The 20,305-nt window shown below is 38.4% G+C and overlaps 1 protein-coding gene across 9 annotated transcripts in view; it reads right to left on the bottom strand.

Moving 5' to 3' along the window:
- The window catches only part of SPTAN1 (spectrin alpha, non-erythrocytic 1), a 52,450-nt gene that overhangs the window by 13,353 nt on the left and 18,792 nt on the right, over positions 1 to 20,305 (bottom strand). For 4 of the 9 annotated variants that reach the window (XM_063352975.1, XM_063352973.1, XM_063352977.1 and 1 more), the window contains exons 12-38: positions 20,145 to 20,255; positions 19,606 to 19,683; positions 19,284 to 19,439; positions 18,725 to 18,929; positions 18,414 to 18,595; positions 17,567 to 17,810; positions 17,127 to 17,249; positions 16,129 to 16,346; positions 15,296 to 15,388; positions 14,790 to 14,924; positions 14,154 to 14,302; positions 12,755 to 12,814; positions 10,290 to 10,488; positions 8,914 to 9,018; positions 8,132 to 8,155; positions 7,749 to 7,784; positions 5,858 to 5,905; positions 5,146 to 5,237; positions 4,608 to 4,752; positions 4,312 to 4,493; positions 4,037 to 4,136; positions 3,699 to 3,896; positions 3,425 to 3,571; positions 2,752 to 2,855; positions 2,452 to 2,614; positions 1,956 to 1,970; positions 90 to 221 (exon numbers count right to left, since the gene is read on the bottom strand). In XM_063352975.1, the coding sequence (XP_063209045.1) occupies positions 90 to 221; positions 1,956 to 1,970; positions 2,452 to 2,614; positions 2,752 to 2,855; positions 3,425 to 3,571; positions 3,699 to 3,896; positions 4,037 to 4,136; positions 4,312 to 4,493; positions 4,608 to 4,752; positions 5,146 to 5,237; positions 5,858 to 5,905; positions 7,749 to 7,784; positions 8,132 to 8,155; positions 8,914 to 9,018; positions 10,290 to 10,488; positions 12,755 to 12,814; positions 14,154 to 14,302; positions 14,790 to 14,924; positions 15,296 to 15,388; positions 16,129 to 16,346; positions 17,127 to 17,249; positions 17,567 to 17,810; positions 18,414 to 18,595; positions 18,725 to 18,929; positions 19,284 to 19,439; positions 19,606 to 19,683; positions 20,145 to 20,255 (3,444 nt within the window). The remainder of the gene's footprint in view (positions 1 to 89; positions 222 to 1,955; positions 1,971 to 2,451; positions 2,615 to 2,751; positions 2,856 to 3,424; positions 3,572 to 3,698; positions 3,897 to 4,036; positions 4,137 to 4,311; positions 4,494 to 4,607; positions 4,753 to 5,145; positions 5,238 to 5,857; positions 5,906 to 7,748; positions 7,785 to 8,131; positions 8,156 to 8,913; positions 9,019 to 10,289; positions 10,489 to 12,754; positions 12,815 to 14,153; positions 14,303 to 14,789; positions 14,925 to 15,295; positions 15,389 to 16,128; positions 16,347 to 17,126; positions 17,250 to 17,566; positions 17,811 to 18,413; positions 18,596 to 18,724; positions 18,930 to 19,283; positions 19,440 to 19,605; positions 19,684 to 20,144; positions 20,256 to 20,305) is intronic. The other 5 variants (XM_063352974.1, XM_063352979.1, XM_063352976.1 and 2 more) reach the window with 3 other exon arrangements.

Here is a 20,305-nt window from a genome sequence, read left to right as displayed (position 1 = left end):
TGTTTTTGAGGGACACTCTCCTCCCCCAATTATCCGAACAGTTCTCAAAGCAAAAACTAAGCCAATCTTCTAAGACTTCTTGTATCTACCTTCACAGCATCCTCACTGCCAGCACATGCTCCTCTTTCAATCAGCGAGTTCCCCATATCGATGACTCCGCGGATCCGATCTGCATTGGCGTGGAGCTCAGCTTCGAAGGCTTGGTGCTTCTGGTGCTTGCTCTGAATATGACAAAAGCAAAACTGTTAGAGACTGGACAAAGGGCTCCTAAATTGTTCTCATGGGCTGAGAGGACAGCAGAAGAGTTGTGGACATACATAAAGACGTTTTACATAGCCTGATCTAGAGAAGTTCTCCCTCTCAGTAAGAATGCTTACTGCTCACTCAAATAGTAACTCTCATTAATCTGGGTAACCATCAAGCTTTGACCTAGCAAAACCGTCCGTGAGCTGATACGTGTAACTCAGGCAACATCTCCTGCATTTTAGAGATGCCCGTGCAGCATTCCTTGCATTAAGCTTAGCTGTTACTCGAGTCAAGCTTTCTTGTTTTCAATGCCATCACCTTTGAAAAGCAGCAGTGTTACATACCCTACTCAGAAACACAGCAGATCATCCCTTCTACTCCTGTAATAATTTCACAAATTTCTATTTCCCTTCCTAATCTATAGGTAATTAAATTAAATCACTGCTGCAGCCTATCTGCTTTCTGCACAGTTTTGGTATTAGTCAAAGTTATACGTGGCCACATTGTATATTAAAATAATGAATTAACAACCAAAAACCTCTACAAAAATAACTGAATTTTTTGTTAAAAATTTTTCTCTGCGGAGTTGAGAGCACCATGAGAACAATAGGAGCCTTGGTGTGGGAGGAAGTATGCAGTTCTCTCTCATATATACATGATCCATCCACCCACCAGGAAGATAACAATAGCACAAAAATGACGAGACAGAATTTACAAGTATTAACTGGAAGTGCTAGTAACAATGGACATGGGTATACAATGCCCTGAGAGAACAGAATGAAAGGAAATGTTAGATTAAAAAATAAAAGATGGAAAATACTATAGCGCTGGCATGAGAAATTCTGCATGAACTGCTTCATTTTGGGAACTGTTAATCCCGAATGCTGAGATCATAAAAACGTATCCTTCAAAGCTACATTTACCAACATGTAAAATTCAATTAAAAAGCTGCCAATTGCACATCTCCATATAATTACCGTGACAACAAATCCCAGGCAATATGAATGGGTTAATATAAAATTTGAATTTTTCCAACAACAACAAAAAAAATTTAATATACCACAGCCTAAAGTGACAAACAATGACTCTTTCTTTTTTTACTCTAGTGCACTTCCCCCTTCTTTGTTCCATCTTCTCCTTCCATATATCCTCATTTTATTCATCTTCTTGGATTCTTACAAGTCCTGTCAGCTTTCCATCTGGTACATATCTCTTTATGGAGCGTTCCTTCTCTATTATTCCCTTCTGTGCTGCAAGAACTAAGCTATCTAGTTCTATCATTTTATTGAATCCCCCATCTTCAGCATTTGATTCTATAAATGCAAACTAACAGAATTGGCATCTTGTGTTGTGTTAAATCATCGGCACGCCCGATCCAAACAGGCCCAACAGCCGCATTTCTGAAAGAGGACAGAAACCCAATTTTCTATGGGCTAACTCCTAAAAAACCCACAAATTAAACAGATCATGCAGAACACCTGCAAAACGAATACATAAATAAATGATGCTGAATAGGCATTAACAAAAAAGCCACACCCATAACATGGAGATCAATAGCTGTACCTGGATGTAGGTCAAGAACTAATAGAAAACAAAGAGATTGCATGAACTGATGGACGGAGCAACAGAGTGCGACCAGACCTTGTGCTCACACATAAGCTATAGAAGGAAAACAAATTCACATACCAGTGCTAGTCCAAACTACTTACCAGCAGTTTGGAAAGCTATAAAACAGATTGAGAGAAGTAGTTCAGTGCATTCATACTACTTCATAAACCAGTATTAAAACGTAAGAGGTAATTTTAATTAGTTATTCCTTAATACTGAAAAATAAATAAGATTTCCCATTTTAGAACATAAGACAGAGATGAGACCCAAGAACTCCATTTCCTTATTTTATTATCTAGATGCTGGGAGAGAGACAGAATAGCTACTCAGGGGTTTCTTCAGGAAACTTGCTGCTGCAGATACCACATATCTTATTAATTATATGCATCAATAATTACGAAGTGAGTTCTATTTTGGGTCTCCTTTCATGCATAATGTAACTTCCATTTTCTCCTTGTTAAAGGGAGACCATGTCCAACATGGTGTATAATTCTTTATCACTGAACAAGAATTCCTGAGCACGTTTTTAGAAACCAGAGTATGGCTTTGCAAAGTTAAAAATTATATTTTCATTTTTGAGCCGAGAATCATATTCACCTGGATATTTGTGGGATCCTTATATGACTCATCACTTGCAGTTTGGAGCTTTTCACTGATCCAAGCTTCTATTTCATCCACATCACGACTGAACTGCTGGAGTGTCTGAGACTCTCCTAGCTTCGATCTCTTTTCAATCATTTGAGCTTTCAGACGAAGCCACCTGTATGCAATTAAATATATATGTTGAATGAAAAACTAGGACTGCACATGGCATCACGTTTAACAGCTACAACATGTTGCCAAAGAGCATTCTCTTTCAGTCAGGATCTGCATCGCACCCAACAGGGCAATACTGACCTGTCCAGAACCTCATTGCGTCTGTTAGCAATGACTCCTTTCGCATAATGATCAGCAGAGATCAGCTGGTCAGCAAAAGACTGTAAGACAGCAATTTTCTCTTCCTATTAAAAACAGAAGTCATAAATTAGAAATGAGATTCCTTAAAGTCGAGTGATGAGCAGGGTGTGAAATGGAACAAGACTTTTTTTCTTCTTTAAATATACATTATTGTACATGTGACTCTATGAAGAAAGTCTATCTTCCACAGGACTGGAGATTCTAACTTCAGAACATCTTCACCTGTGGCATTTAGGAAAAAAGTGTCTTTTGGACCATAAGCTACAGCAGTACTATCTCAATAAAAGTAGGCAGCTTTCTTTTACAAGAAATTGAAAAGATACCTTTTTCTGTTGTAAAAAAAAACCACAACAAAACAAAACACACACCCCCCCAAAAAAATTTCATTTTCAAATCAGTAAGAGATTTACACAAATACTTGCCACTGTTCCTACAGTGCTTGTAGGCAATACGTCCCTGTCTGCATTAGCCACTTCTAAACTGCTGCTGCACATCCCAAACAGCTGAATATTTAGAACTGAATTTTACAGTTCTATAGTAGTAACTTCTTTTGCCAATAACCTGCATAAGAAAAACTAAACTATTTTCGCCTTGCTTCAGCTACCCTCCTCACCTGGACATTGATTGCCTTATCAAAATCTTCATGTTTCTTGATGAGTGCCTCCACACTGTCTAAGGAATCTCCTTTATCTTCTGTATTTAGGAAAGCCTCTCGGGCAGCCATCCAGTTTTCAGCTTGTTCACAGTCCCGATGAAACAGCTAGGGAGAAAAAAATCCAAAGCATGAGAAAGACAGAGCAAGAGCACTGCTCATCGTTATGAAAGAATAAACTTTCTTATAAAAGGAGGAATTATTTTTATTTTTTTTAAGAAATGCAGCAGAGTACCTGTAGTTCTAGGCACTGGTCTAGCATCATTCTGCGCTGGACCCAGGCCTTCTCTAGGTCTGTTCGTTCTTGATCTAGAATATCCAGTTTCTCCTTGATCTCCGGGCTGGCATAGTGTCCATGAGCCAGAAGTTGTTGCCCAAACTGTTCAAATGCCTGGAAGGTGCCAGCCCTTGCATCTATTTCAGTGCGGTGCTCCTGCAAGGTACAGAGACGCATTATTAAATAATTAGACAGCAGAGCTGGAACTGATTTATTTTTGGAACTGTAAATGGAAAGCGTCAGAAAAAGAAGCATTTGTTGATGTTTACAATACACACTTATCGTCTTTCACATACCTGGTGCCTTTCCAATAACGCTTCAGCTCCAGTCACATCCTTTGCAAGTTCATCTGAGGAGACCAGGCCCCGGATTCCATTGATCCAAGACATAAGGTCCCTGTGAACACACATTAATAGACAATTTTTTTCTCCTTCTCTCAAAATAAGTCAGAACAGGAAAAACAGTCTTTTTTTTCTTTTGAACCCTCTCCAGAAATATCCCTGTGGAACAATAATACCACTACTAATATACCAGACAGAGGACCTGGGGAGGAGGGGGATAGCAACTTTACCTGAAGTCACTGAGGAAACGCTGCAGGTCATGAGAATCTCCCAGCTTCTCTTTGCGCTGGTCAGCACGTTTTCCCAGACTATTCCAAGCCTGATTCAACTCAGTGCATTTTTCCTGGAGATCTTCAGCAGATTCTGGATGTGACTGGATCAGACGCTGGGCAGTTTCACCAAGAGAATTCACCTAGAAATACAAAAAGGGAAATAAACACAGTGAAGGCAGAAAGAATCTTTTCTGTAGTTCTATTATTTCTGATAGCTAAAAAGCAAGCTTTTGGTTTTGTCCTCGCAATCTCACCTTGTCTCCAAGAGCTGCCAAGTCTCTCTCAAAGCCTTCATGTTTGCGCTGCAGAGCCTGCACACTGGCTAAGTCATGTCCATAGTTGTCTGTATTTAATGCTTGATTCTTCTCCTCTATCCATTCTTTTGTTTCATCAGCATCTCTGATTTGAGCAAAGGGAAGGCAAAACCAGAATTAGAATGGAGGTCATACTAAGATCTCCATTCTCTAGCAGGTCCCAATTTACAGAGAAGCTCACATAGTTGATGGTTCTATTAAGTTATTTCCCAAGCTAACGCAAGCAAACTTTGGCAAAATAGGACAGCAGTCCAGACCTCCCAAGCCCGCAGCAATTCATGCTTGTGTGCTAAAAAAAATAATATTTCTTTTTCTAGGAAGAATATAAGGAATTCTTGTTGGACCACTGGTGGTCTAACTTCCACTGAACAAGCTGGGGGTTGAAGTATAACTTGTTTAGAATAGGTCCCACTGTGTTTTAGAACTCCTGTAAAAGTATTTTACTGAATTAAGACCAAATATGATACAAACACCTCACCTGTGGAATCTCTGGACTTCATGGGCACTGCCCAACAGCTGGCTTCGCTCCTCTGCTAACTGCTGCAGAGATCTCCAGCGTTCGTTCAGCTCCTGCAAAACAAAAAAACCCCACTGATACTGCAGACCACAGTTTTACAGCACTTCTGTTTACTCAAGAAAAACTCTTGTGCTGGACTCACTGACCCTTTAGGATGTCAAATAGGAAACTTTAGTGGACAGTACCGTTTTGTTCACTACGCGTATGTGCACCTTCTTCATTCTGCTAACATTTGCAAATATGCCAACAACCCCTTCTTCACCTCCATTCTTATAGGCTTTATTTCAGGGGTCTATTGAGAATACCGACAGCAATGCTGGAAGATTTCCTAAAATAGCCATGCTTCTTTCTAAATGAAAAGTCAAGACTGGCCTCTCGCTACAGGTGAAGGTTACCATATTCTGCTTAATTCCAGAAGAATGCACAAATTCAAGTAGCTTAGTTAAATAAAATCATTTTAAGAGTTTCTCCTGAGATTTAAAACCAAATGATTTTACATATATAATAAGATATTGGTATAACCTGAGAAGCAAATGCTGTATATGTCAATACTTCTTTCAATAAGTTGATTCAAAAGGGTTTGTAAAGAGTAATGAAAGACAAAGACTATAGAAAGGGAAGGTAAAAAACATTCTCAGCTTTAAAATTGGCTCAGAAAAAGTTGTATTATTACCTTGATTGAGTTAAAGGTTGCCACTGTGTGTACCATCAAACGTGCAGACTGTATGAAAAGGCAGAAATAAAAAAAATTTGCATTAAAGTCAGCTCTAAGCAATCTGAGCCAAAAATCAGATGGAAACAAAACTCCTTAAAAATCCATAACGACTTTGCCTAGGTCAAAAATACAGACTTTGTAACATACAATTCTACACAACGCAAGAAGAGAGAAGAACCTAGATTTTAAAGGCTTCAATGAAAACTGCTGAATTCTTTAATTTTTATACATGTCTTTAGAACAGTGTTTTGAATACACTGTTGTTCAAGATGAAAGAGAGAAGCAAACAATAAGAAATCAATGCAAGTAAATTACAAAAGCAACTACGAATAATTAGTTGCAATACCTAAGGTATTATAGATCAGGGTAAGAATAGTTAGAAATTTACGAGTGTGTACTCTTGTGTTAGTGTAAATTGAAACAACCAATAATAGTCTTAATAAGGACAGAAAAAGAGAAATTTTAAAGGCGACATTCAATAAGTGAATTTAAAACCCCCAAACATAGGGGTCATAGGGACAAAAACCCCACCTCCTAAATGTTTTAACTCTTCGATGAGTTTTTGGCAAAATCAGCTTAGCAATTAATTCAGCTATTTCTAGATCATCATGAAAATTGGCAGTTAATCAGAAAAATAATGACCAGTTCCCTCCAATATGCAATCTACTTTTCTGACAATGATGGATTACTTGCAAAATTCATCCCTTTGCAGATATGCACAGAGAAGAACTTATAGTTTGCTAAGTTAACTCTGAAACTCCTAGGATTCACTGTACATGTGTACCATCTGTGCAAAAAAAAATATTAACAAAATCACCAATTCTTGTTGACATGGCTGCATTTTCTACAATGTAGTCAAAATATTGCACACTCATCTGTTTCTCCCACGTTCAAACAGCTTAAAAGATGTACAAGCAGCTTTAAGTCTAAGAGGGTGGATGTAAGACATGAAACATGGGAATGAAATATTATAGAGAAAAGCACAGCGTTGGCTAATGTCAAAAATATTCAAGATACTTTTGTGCATCAGCAGGTGACAGCTATTCCATTGTAAGCCACGAATGAGTGGAGAAAGGCTTCTTCTAACTAGTGTGGAAAATGAGATAGAGACGAATAACTGAAAACAACGATACTGCTATACACATAAAACATATTCCTTACTAAGGGAATATTAACATAAATGGCTTTGACTTTCAGGAACAAAAACATTTCTTTCTGCTGGCTACATAAAAAAGAGAATTCATGTCAAGTGAACAGGGACTGTTTCACATCTACTGACCATGTAATGCCTAAAACCATTGGTATAAAAACTGTAATCAGTCTTAAAGTACAAGCTCAAAACAAAAGAGTTTCGCAGCAGGGAGGTAATAAATGGACTGTTGGCAATTTCTATGGCTAGAGTCATTCTGCCAGAAACCTCTCTCAGTTATTCTCATTATCTTACCTGCAAACAGAGAGCTGACATAGTTACTGGACTTCACTTAGATGTCTTTTATTTTTAAAACAAAGACTAGTGCCTATATGACATTTTCATATATTGAGAGAATCTGCATGCAAATATATGAAGGTGAATTTCTGCTGAATGCTCAACAAATTTTTGTAATGTGCTTGTTGAAGTAAACAAGCAAACTGAAATAAGAAGTCACTAACCCTAAATCAATACCAATTCAAACACTTGCTGAAACTAGGACACCGTTAAGATCACTTTTTCAATAGTCTTTTAAAAAAAGGAGGGGGGGGATAAAAAAAGAAAAAAGGGCATATGAGAAGGTGCATGCTCTAAAAAAGACGATGTGTTGTATTTTTTGTTTTACTTTCCGGTTGTATGCTACTAAGTAATGACACCTACCTTCCAAGGAGAGGCTGTCTTAGAATCGGTTTCATCCTGTTTGAAAATGTGAAGAAACAACTTTAAATAGGAAGCAAAATCTAAAACCATCAGAATATACTAAAAATCTTTCAAAGTTCGCAATGTTCAATCTTTAACAGAATAAATAAATTTTTACAAGGAAGTATTTCTGTCATTTTGGGTTATCCTGCTCTGCATTGATTTGTGATGTGGGGTAGGATGCTCAGGAAATAAAGGGATCAAAAATAAGATAATCTTTTTATGTCCATTCAAAGTCATTATTGAGCTCCTTCATGGAAATGGACTACAATTAGGGCCGAACTGCTACTTGTACATCCCAAACCTGTTATAATTGACAGACTATTTCAGAAATCAACACTTACCCTGGGCATCATACCATAGACTTCCTGCAAAGGAAAAAGGACAAACAGAAACAGCTTGTTATTATTTAATATAAAGTTTTTGCTGTTTTTGAGAATGTTTCTTCTATAAATTGGTTACCAGCAGGTCATTAAGCTAAATAGTACTCACAAAACCTAAACGTGTAGCAGAAATGGGAGTTTGACTATTCAACCATCTGCAACACATCATCTTAGGGCTCAGAAAATACACGAGCTACTTCCATACTGTATTGGCACTGGATAAAATTATTTACAGAAATAGCACAAGTATGTGAAAAGCTGGAAAAAAAATAGGTACATTACTAAAAGGAAAAAAAAAACCCACAAAACTCCTCCACTGTAAACTGAGCTCTGTTTTATTCTCTTTTTCCCTAGCATTCCTCAGCATTTTTCCTGCAAAGAAATAAAGGCTGAAATTTCTAATTTATACGAAGCAAAGCTAATGCATGGATTCTCCATGACTTTTAATATTATTTAAAGACTTTCCGTTCCTAAAAAAAAAAGGAAAGAAAAAAGCTCCAAATGGTGCAATTTGCTATAGCACTATTTAAAAAGAAACAATTCAAAGGGTACCCTTGGGGTGGTCACGCTACAGAACAGGCATTAAGTATCTCAGGTTAGAATACCAGTATTCTCAGATCAGAGAGCAAAAATGAACAGTTAGCATCTTGCAACGACAAACAAAGCGGGAGACAACAGACAAAAGAAAGGAAGAAAGTCTTTTGCTTCTCAAGAGGATTGTAATAAGTCAGAAAAAAGTGGACCTGTTGCTGTACTGCTTGCACTTCATCTGCCATCAACCCTTCTGACTCCAGGTCATTCGCAACCTTGTTTATGTCCTTCAGACGTGACTCGTTAGCTTTTAAATCCTGCACAGAACAGTAAAATATCACAGCATTAACATTCACACAAGCAAAACATGTGGAACAAGTTGGCACACCAGGGGTGCCAAAAAGTACAGGGTTTGTAAACAGCAGGAATTCAGCACACTTGACCTTTACAGTCACCAGAGACTATACAATGCATGAGAATCTCTGCCAAGAAACCCCAGCTGCCAGAACCGAACATAAATGGATTAAAGAAACACGCTATCGGAGTTTTCCACACACGAAGTTAATTAACAATCAGGAATGGGATAAACTTTCAAACTGTCAAGTATATAACATTACCAACATGAAGTTCAAAAGCTATCGTCCATATTACTGCATGAGTAAGCTAAAAGGCCAACTTAAAAAGTAATTTTACTATGACACTTAAATGCTTCCAACCAAACAGACTGTCAGAGAGCTTTCTATAAAGCAGAAAGGTAACCTCGTTAAAAAATTAGTAGTGGAGAAGTTGCACTTAAATTTTAATAGATAACACATTTTAATTTCAGCCATCAGCTTATTTTAAAGGAACTCAAATCCAGTAACTCCTATCATCCTCTCACCTACATTATTAGGGTGGCTCAAATGGTTTGTTAGCCAACTTTTAAAGCTGTAAACGTGATAATGTCCACAGAACTGTCAAATCACTATCTTTTCCAACGTATAAAGTCAAGCATCTTTGCATTTCAGTGATCACTATCTTACCAAAGCAGATAGAATAAACATTATCTGCCCAAGCAACTCTTTCACACCTCATGCAAAGCAAAAAAATAAAACCATAATTAACCAGTGTTGCAAACATATGGAGAAAAAAATAAAACTGAAAGCCTACCAGCATTTTGAAGCAGAGAATTACTTTTCCGTATCTTGGGGAAAAAAACTCTACAGATGGAAACTAAAATGCATCTTTCCTTTCAACAAAAAGGACGAGGAACAGCTTAACTGAAGGTTATGCTTTACACAAAATGCAATTCCTCCAAGGCCTGGAAGGTTCTATATTTGAATGTGTTCAAAGAGGGTTTCAGTTCTCTGGGAGCTGGGAAGCATGTAGCAACCCGGAGATTGTAACCAAACTGAAGACTTTTGAATGTAGGATTCTCTCTATCCTCACAAAACTAAATAAAAAAATGCATATATACCTTTTTATTTCCAAAGCTATACTTCCTTCTCAACTGTACTCAGCTATGAAAAATTATCACAGACGTATGATCAGAAAGCCTGAGGGCAGAGACCAAAACCAAACACACACACGATGCAGCATTACAACATACCTTCTGAAAATCATCAAATTTCTTCTGTAGCACCTCAACCTGCTCCAGATCAGCACCTACTTCCTCATTTGTGAGTGCAGCTTCCTTCTCATTAATCCACTGTTGAAGCTCATTAGCTTCACGGAAAAGCATAAATTTTTTGCAGCTTTTTTCTAGCATGCCTTTACGTTTTTCTCCCAGCTCAAGAAGAGAGTGATACCTGGAACAAGCAGAAAAGGAAAGCAGGGGGCAGTCAGATTGAAGTGAGCAGAGTCACAGTAATTTACCAAGTACTGGTATCACCAAAGATGTGGGAAATCCCTGCAGTCTACACACTGTTCTTCTACAGAATTATATACTTGTAGGTGATTAGGTAAATGTAAACTGTGCGTGTTTCTCCTCTACGTGGATATGCACATCAAAATGAGACCTCCCACATGCAACGCTTCACTGGGCAAAAGCAAATCCAAATGACAGCTTAGGTCAGGGTAGGCTCTGAAACTACAGCACCACTCCAGTGCAGGAACGACCCCATAGGGTCTTACTTTCCGAGAAGTATTTTCCTACAGTGCATCAAGTTTGCCATCGGATTACTAAAATCCAACTAGCCTCCCAGCTACTATCGGACATAAATCGCTAGTACTTAGACATTATTCAGTGCAAAATATGCTGAATGTTTAAAAATAGGTGTTATTTCTTTGATGACATAACTATATTCAACTGGGAAATCCATAAACTTATTTCACGTATGCTGTTTTTATACCCCTAGAGTTCCCAAAAAATTTCTGGTCATTTACCTTAGAATAAATGCAAAGTAGAACCTCTAAAATATTTAAATCGGTTTGAACAGGCAAATAAACCTCAAAAGAGTAGCCATTTATTTAAAACCACACAGAAACTGATGACTCCTGTTTAATTCCTGGTAACCAACTAGACACAGACAATCCCACAAGACCTCTCCCAAGCTATTGCTGAAAAAAGCCAACAGCAGTTTTACAGTCATTTATACTGAATTACAGATCTCTTTAGCAAGGTATAATGACTGTTTTTAAAAAACCTGCATTCAGAAAAGCCACACCCTTAACACTAATTCTTACTGTTACCCAATTTTAAGTCTTCTGCAAGATGAGATATTCTGGCCGTATCTGGATGGGTTTTTTATATCCTGAATCAGATTGCACATTGGTCTACTACAGTGATCAACAGCAACAACTGATTCTTATTATTAAGCCATGAGGATATCCATTTTGATGTTATTAAATCAAACAATGTAAGACACCGCTGAGATACCTGCAGGGTCCTCAAGTGGGGAAACGTCAGCCTTACAGTGTTTTCATTTCCCACATTGGAGCACACAGACAAATGCTGAGCAATTACACCTCCCAGCTTGAAGAGTTCAACGAAGTAGTATTTTCCTAACCAATAACTCAAGAGATGACCAAGTCTGTTGAAGAAAATCCTTGATACCTGGTCTGTAACATCTATACATCAAACTGATAATCAACTCTAAGTCTTTCCATGGAGGCAGAGACTTGTGGTTTCCTGCCTTTCCTGGTTTAAAGGCAGGACAGAAAGGAGCTAGGAATCTTTCGTATTAAGTTTGAATGGAAACATCTTACCCTGACTTGAATGAGCTACTGCATGCAGGAAAACACTGTTGTGATGCCTGCCCCGACTGCAGATGTTTGCCTCAGCGTACAATTTTAGGTATTAAATACTTGCGATGCTCATAGAGGATCGGGGGCAAAATTCCTTTAGAAGCAGACCTTCCCTCAAAGTTGCTTTGCAACACTTCAGAGATTAACATAACGCTTTCACTTTTGATTCTCAAGAAATATATTCTCTATGAAAAGACAGTCAGGCACAGGCAACTAACACTATTGCTTTGGATCTCCCAGCAACTTCCAAGACCATAATGCAAATTTGGTATTTTTTCCAGGAGATATGAACACAAGTTTGAAAATTAAGTTAATGTTACAATAAAAAACAATCATCCTATAAACTACTGCTTTTTAACTACCCATCACGAATGTTACTTTATATGATAAAACTATGATAACCCCACCCTTCCCAAACTCTTAAGACATTCATATGTGACATAATAGTTGGTATATATATTTATATAAACAAACTAGTATTTCTACCTGCACCTCAGAAAATGCAAGATATACTTTTTAAAGAAAATAGTCTAGATATCACTAAAGCCTACCTATTTGGTAAGCAAAATCAGCATAATGGAAAATAACACCATCAACCAATTTAGCAGCACGGAGGTGACCCACAAGATAAGCAGCTGGCTGGATGGCTGGCTATAAGAACACATGAAACACATACCACGACACTCATCTAGACTAAAATAATTCACATTGCAGAAATTGCTTCCTTCATGTCTCTTTGGAGCAGCTTTACCAAAGAAAGAAACAGAGGGAGAATGAACAGTGACAGTATGGAGACAGCATGGTTTAGAAAGGGCTAATCCTACTCACAGTTCTTCGACCTGTTTCATACGCAGAGATACACTGCCGACTTCCTTAGTTATGAGAGTCCTGCACAGACAGAGGGAGCACAGCAAATGCATGCAAAAAATTAGTCAGATTAACAAAAATAATGAAAGCAGCAGCTCCATCCATGGGTTGTCTGTGGTAGGAGATGGTTAAGAGTTCACATTTAAATGGAGAAAATTAGGTGTCATTCAGCAGCAAACAAAGCAAATCAGACCAGGAGTACAATTCACATAAGGAAACCTCAGCAGTACAGTTAAACTCTCTCTATAAGGTCTCCCCATTTCCTGACCGTTGTGCCATGTGATTTTAAACTAAAGGGTGGCCCCCTCTCCTTGGCTCTAAAACAAAGCACCCCTGTTCTAGTTCTTAAAAATCAGCATCCAAACCCATAGAGAAAGTTACACATTAATAAAATCCTGAACAATGTGTCACAAGTTTCCAGCATGCTTTCTTCTCACTGGTACAAGCTTTTTTTAATTAATTTTTGGGGTTGTTTCTTTTTCTTAATTCTAGAGCTAAAGCTAGTAATTATTGTATGTCACTGTAATAACTGGTGACTCAAAACAACTGAGTGGGAAGAAATTCTGATGTAGAACAACAGTGTAGCTGCACAAACAGATGGGAGTATGCATAAAACTTTCAGCTTTGGCTTCCAAGTGGCTTGATAAGATGAGCCAGCAGCTCACAGCTATCACCCACAGCCCTTGCTTGAACTAATCTACAACTACCATGTGCTTTAGGAGGTTGTTACCAAGCAGTCATGCAGTTTTCTCTGTTTGCAAGGGTATGTTCCCCTTTTAAAAGAGAAAAAGAAAAAAAAAAAGCGGAAAAAAAGAGGGGGAGAGGGCACATTTCAGGCCATGTAATGGAAATAAATAATGGCACCACATTTCAGGAAAAAAGTAACATGCTAGCACCAAAGTAGTGGCAGCTCCTAAGGAGGTCACCTCCAGAGGCAGCCCTATATAGGGAGGGTACTGTACTTCATGTAACCAAATTTAAGAAAGCTTTTCAAAACAGATCACACATTAAGAAGTGACAACTACAAATACAAGAGCTGCTTAGGACAGATATAACTCACAAACAAGTTTAAGTAGTTAGGTACAACAACAAAAGGAACACATAAAATACTGAAGTCAGACAGTAAGTTGAGCTCTAGTGTCATGAGTTTTACAGTTAAAAAATGGGAAAAGCAACAAGAAAATTTAGAATAAGAACAAAACAACTCAATATGGTGCCCCTGGTAAAGGAGCCCCTTGTTTTGCTCCAAGTAATTACTCCCTAGTGTAAGAGGCATCAACCTAAACTTCCAGCATATGCAAGGCAAAGGCCAAGCCAGCAAATGCTGGATGGGTGTCTCATCTCATCAGTTAGATCTTACTGGTTGTCAATTTGCTCCTGTCGCAATGCTATGCTGCCTTGCTCTTCCAGGAGATTCTCTCGGGATGCAGACTGGGCAGGATCTAGTTTTTTCACATAGGCAGCTGGTACAAAGCCCTGACGGTCATTAACTTCAACCTTCCACCAGTCCTGGAAAGAAAAAAAAAAAGCAACCGCTGTGAGGCAAGCGCCAAGCATAAACCATGCTGAGCAACTGAAAGCTGCAAATTACCGTCTCTATTAACACAAGAAAAGCAGTGATGCTCACAACAGTTTGCTCTTTTTATGGAGATCATTTCAAACAAACTGTCTCGGAAGACGTCTAGGTCTTACTTCCACTCTCCCCTTGTGTTTGGGTCAAAAATTCCTCAAATGTAGGGAAGTAAGTTTTCTCATAGACACATGCCCTATAGCGTATGTTGTTTATTTAACTTTGAAGAGCTGGCAGTTACAGAGGAGTCATGAAAATGAGCTGAAGAGGTACGCTAAAGTGCTGAATGGGAACATGGACTAAACGTGCAAATACTTTTAACTTCTTTGAATGCTTTTATTCAAAAAAACAAAACCAAAAATGCTCCGCAGAACACACAACACCAAATGAGCCAATCAGCTCAGCAAACCAGAGGCAAAAGCATACCTTGTTGGTGCTGTTGAGTAAGGTCAGGATATCTCCCTTTTTCATTGTCACCTCCCGGGGACTCTTCTCTTGGTAATCATAGAGGGCCAGAACGAGCTCTTTTCCAGTTTCATCATCTGTGGGAGCAACTTGTTGCTAACAAAGAAGGAGCCAAGAGAAATTAGTTGTTAGATGTTTATTCCAATCAACATAGTTGTCCTAAAAAATACTTCAGCCTTAGTTAAAGCTACTGTAGTGCCTTAAAATTATTCTTGTTGAAATAAATGTAATGCATATAGACTTATTTTAGGTGCTGTCTGGGCTCAAACCTTGAAAACCACCACATTATACTGTTTTCTTCCAAGGCAACACAACTGCCTGTTATGATTATAAAAACAGACCACTAAGTTTTTTGAAAAAATCAAGTACAGTCTGCAATAAGTTCTCAAAACCAACTGTTATTAAGCTTTGTCTTTACCTTCTGCTGACCCAAGAATTTTACCAACATGATTAGCATCTTTCCTTACCCTGCATGACTGGGCCTGTTCCCTTAGCGCCTGTATGCTACTGCCATAAGCGGAAAGATCAGACATCAAAGCTTCATGTTTCTTCAGAAGAGCCTGAAAGCGAAAGATAAAACCAACATGTACACTTAGACATTTTACAAATACCACTCTGCTTGAAATATATACTTTGGCTCCATACACAGGGAATGTGGGGTTTTCAGAGCTGCCAGTCTTGTGACGCTCATGAGAATAACCACTTCTATTTATTCACAGGCTAGATAGCAGTCCAAATGCTTCTGGTGCTTTTCCTCTACCTTATCTCAGACACATTCCTTTGCTGTGACCAGGAATACCACCTATCACTCTGGAAATAGTGTTAAGTTTGAAAGCATGACTTTAAACTGCACTTCATTTTGATGAAATGTCAGTCAGCAGTGTCTGGGGCACGATGTTTGGCCACAGAATGATACTAGTAAAATAACTCCAGACAGAAAATTACTTCCAGACCAATGAACTGCTGAAAATCAGACTTGCACTGAAACGCAACATCAAATGAGGAATTTGCTGATATTAGTCTCATTATACTTTACAAAAAGCCTATATAAAAAAAAGAATGCAAATATAAAGTTTCCTCACAATTGGTTTAATATACCGAAGAAAAATTTTCATGTGCAGTAACTAGGACATAGGAAAAACTCATCTTTTGACCCTGAGCCAAAATGCAGCTTGATGCAAGAATTTTCTGCCTTTTTTGTTAAGAATCCTGAAATTAGCAGAGCTCCTTATTGTTATTATCACTGGACAAATCCTTGCTGTGTTTATGCAAAGCTGATTCAAACAACAATCTCAAATACCTCAGCAGAGTCTTCATCTTTTCCATAGTCTGTACTGCCTACAATGGGCTCTTTTTCCCTCATCCAGGATTCGGCCTCATTAGCATCAGCGAAGTACTGCTGAGCTTGCAGGGAATCCTCTAAGTCTTGTCGACGCTGAGATGCTTTAGCTTTCAGAGAGTCCCATTTCTGGTTTAGCTCATTCAATTTGATTTTCACATCCTCAGCCGCAAAATGTCCTAGGTAACAGAAACAGAGGGAACTGGAGGACTTAAGGAGACATAAAAAATACACACTAAAATCTTGAAAGTCACAGAAATTAGATCTGTTTAAACCTATGTAGCCTATTCTGACTAGAATAATGAAAGCACAACTCAGCTTGTCCTTTTGCCTCGGACTGGAATCACTGTACCTGTCAATCAAATTGTACTAGGAATGTTTGAATCATTAAGCACAAAACAAGGCACATAATAACATTTCCTCTCAATGAAGAAACAGGAAAGGTCTTCCCAGTGTCAGAGTTTTGATAACAGACAAATATTATTTCAGACAGGCATTCTGAATCCTGGAATCAGGGGAATTTTTTTAGCATTCTGGTGTTGAGAATACCCAGTCAGAAATAAAGATACGTGCTTATTTAAAAGCAGGAATGACTCTTACTGTCTTTGTGGAGGATCATCATCTCTCACATCATGATTATGTATCTCAGATACAAGCTTTAATAGATTTAAAAATGGAGAATAAATATCATGGGCACAAAGCTGTTGAATACAGGGCTCTCATCTGTTTGTCAAGAGCAGATGGAGATCTGTGAAAATAGTGACAGCTTCCCATCAAGGAATCTATTTTTATTTTCAGGTAAAAGAATGACCAGAAGTTCATCCTGCTAGCAGTTACCTCTCTATTGCTTGGATAAAAGCAGGCAGTAATTCTTAATTGTACAAGACCAGAGAACAAAGTCCAGCACAAAGACTTTTTATTTCTGAAAGAGAAAGAATTAAAAAACATCCGAGACATACCCTCTTCCACCATAGCATTTCCTTTCTGTGTGACTGCTTTAATGCGGGGCTCATGGCCTGCAATTTCTGCCTGCAAAGCCTGGTGCTTCTTTAGCAGATTCTGGACACCAATTAAGTCCTTGCCTGAAAGATATAAAATAGTTAATCTGCTAATTCAAAGTCACCAGACTAAACAAAAATGTCAAGGAAGCTGCAACCAGTGCTAGACAAACTTGCAGAGTAAGTACTACCACAATGGAGACAGAGCACTATGAAAACTAAGCTACCCATTGGAATTGTAGAAGTAACATAACAGTTAAAGAATGATAGGTGATGGCAAATATGTAACTCCAGGCAACGTTAATTACAATAAACGTTTCAGAAATTTCCAGGGAATGTTTCATAAAGAGAAAAGTTATAACAGAGCAATTCTGACATCTAAATTCTGAAGATGGACCAACCTCGGTTTGTTGAAGCTGCAATAGGTTCTTTTTCTCTAATCCAGGTCTCTTCATCCTCAATGTCACGGAAAAGCTGCTGCAGGCGAAGAGAATCTGCAAGCTTCTGCTTGCGAGCTACCATAGGATCCTTTAGAGCTTCATAACGAGCTACTAAAGCTTCTTGTTTCTTCTTGATATTGTCAGCATCAAAGTGCCCAGCATCTTGGAACTGGCGTGCCTGGATGGTAATGCCATCTATACGATCCTAAAATTAATTGCGCAACAGCATTATGTCAGAATTTCTGTAAGATGCCTGTGACTGAAAACATTTTCAGGTCTTAGCTGGTAAGTTATATTGTGACAGAAGAAGAGAAACTCAGCTGCACGCTGCCAGTGCAACAATTTTTGGCAAGAGGTCATTTGCAAATGAAGGAACCATTTGCTGTCAATTTCTATATTTAAAAACGGATCTTTTCTCCCTTCCCTCCCATTTCTTAAGAGTTATATGAAAACTAACTGAACAAGAATAAGCTGCTTGCAAATGGAGAGTCTAAGGGGGAATTATTTCCAACGCGAAGCGCAGCACGTCTTTTTAAGTTGGTATTCACAGCACAAAACAATGCTGTCCTGTCAGCAGGTCACACTAGAGAATCATTTTACTTTTTCAAAAAGCTTATTTTTGTCAAAGTCATGAAGTTATTTTTCTTAGAGACATACAGATTATGTTTCAGTTCAAAATTATTTCTGATAAATAAACTGTAAAGCCCAAAGCTACAAAAAAAAAAATGCAGACCTGCTAAGGTCTCTGGAGTGAATGCTTTTGAGTGAGCTGATCTAAAAGGGCAGGAAGAAAAATTATTTCCCTTACCTGATGGGCAGCAACATCTGCCTCTAGCAGGGCATGTTTCTTCTGAAGATTCTGAACATTAGTAAGATCTTTTCCATAATCATCAGAAGCCAAGTGTCCCTCTACTTCATACAGCCACAACTCAATGTCTTCCACATTGCGATTAAACTGCTGCTGTTGATTGGCTTCACGCAGTTTTATACCTGACCGAGACAGAGTGGCAAGAGGAAAAGAGGACTTAAGCTTTCTACTTCATTTATCTCACTTCCTGTGTTCTCCCAGCTAAACTCTCTAGAAAAAGAACTGTCCGTATTCTTCTGAGCAAGTCATACCTTTGAGCTCAGTGGCCTCCAGAAGTTTTTTCCACAAGCTGATAACTTCATTCATACGAGCTGCCACTTCATCAGATGCATAGTGATTGACATCAATCAACTTCTGGCCAGCTTTCTCCAGTGCATCAATACGACTCTGATTAGCAGAAAGCTCTGCTTCAAAAGCCTGATGTTTCTGAACTTTACCTTGCAAGTTTGACGGATCCTACAGATGAAGAAAGAAAAAGAACCTTTCAATCCAAAATTAGTATCTATAGGTCTCTGAAGAATCTTTAAAATTAGACTACATTCCAAAACATGGAAGATACCACCAGAGGATTTGGTGCCAAATATATGCCTTAAATCAGAATATTTAAGCTACTGAATAACAGCTTACACGATTACAGTGTGATAGAAAAAAAAAACCTCGGGGTCAGGAAGAAATTACAATTCCTCCTCTTGCCGTTAATACTGCCTACTATCAGCAACATTTTGTCCGACACTGCTTCATATCATTAGACTGACTACATTAAGCCTGGTATCGCCTTAAATTTATTCTAACATTCGTCTTTATATTTACCTTGTATGCCTCATCTGTCGCAGTTTTCATTTTTTCATTAACCCAACTCTTTAGCTCATCAGAGTCTCGGAAAAACTGCTGCAGATGGAAAGAATCTGCCAGTTGAGCACGGCGGTACATAGCTCTTTCATGAAGGGCATTTCGGCGGCTCAGCAGCTGGAAAAAAAAAAGAAGTAAAGGTTTTTAAATTCTTCGAGCTTGTAAGAACCTCCACTGTATCTGTACTTTTTGGAGAGATCTGCTGACTTATCCTATACCATTTCAAATAATAAAGCAGGACATGATTTAAAGTCTACAGTCCAAATCTACTTGAGATACTTACAGCATCTCTGCGTGTAGCAACATCATCCATGGCGTAATGGTTATTCTGAATCAATTTAGTAGCAAACTCATCCAATGCCTAAAGAGAAAACAGTTTTCCATTTATTTGGTGTAATAAAAATTGTTTGTGCAAGTTTACTTAGATGAATTCTCAAAAGTTTATCACAGTAAAACTAAAAGAAAGCCATTAAGATAGCTATTGTTACACCCTTTTTCATCTGTACTACCATCTTGCATGTGTAAGGAGTGCAGATTTTTGACAAATCTTTATCCACATGTATGCTGGCATAACATGCAAGCACTGGGTTACCCAGCTCTCTCAGGCAGCAGTGGATCCCTATCCTGTCTTTTCTCACTATTTTCCATTTTAGAGACAGTACGTGCCATTTAGAGATAATACACCCCACATAACAGTGGATCATTCTGCAAAGTAAACCCCATCCTTCTCTGTCATCCTGCAGCAGTGTCTCCTCCCCAGTCAACAAATTTACTTGCTTTATTTCTTGCCCATTTAGCGATCACCTAATGTAGATGTCTTACTGTGATTTTCTCCTCTTGGGCACTTAGGGATTTCTCAAAGTCTTCATGCTTCTTTAGAAGAGCCTCCACACTATCCAGAGAATCACCAAGGTCTTCATTCAGCAGAAATGCCTAAAGTAAGGCAACAAACACATCATTGATTTCTACGTTTCCATGCTCAG

This window comes from Chroicocephalus ridibundus, chromosome 15 (assembly GCF_963924245.1).
Source record: "Chroicocephalus ridibundus chromosome 15, bChrRid1.1, whole genome shotgun sequence".
NCBI classification, from domain to species: domain Eukaryota; kingdom Metazoa; phylum Chordata; class Aves; order Charadriiformes; family Laridae; genus Chroicocephalus; species Chroicocephalus ridibundus.
Note: the sequence above shows the minus strand (reverse complement) of the source record. Positions and strands in the feature narration are given on the sequence as shown.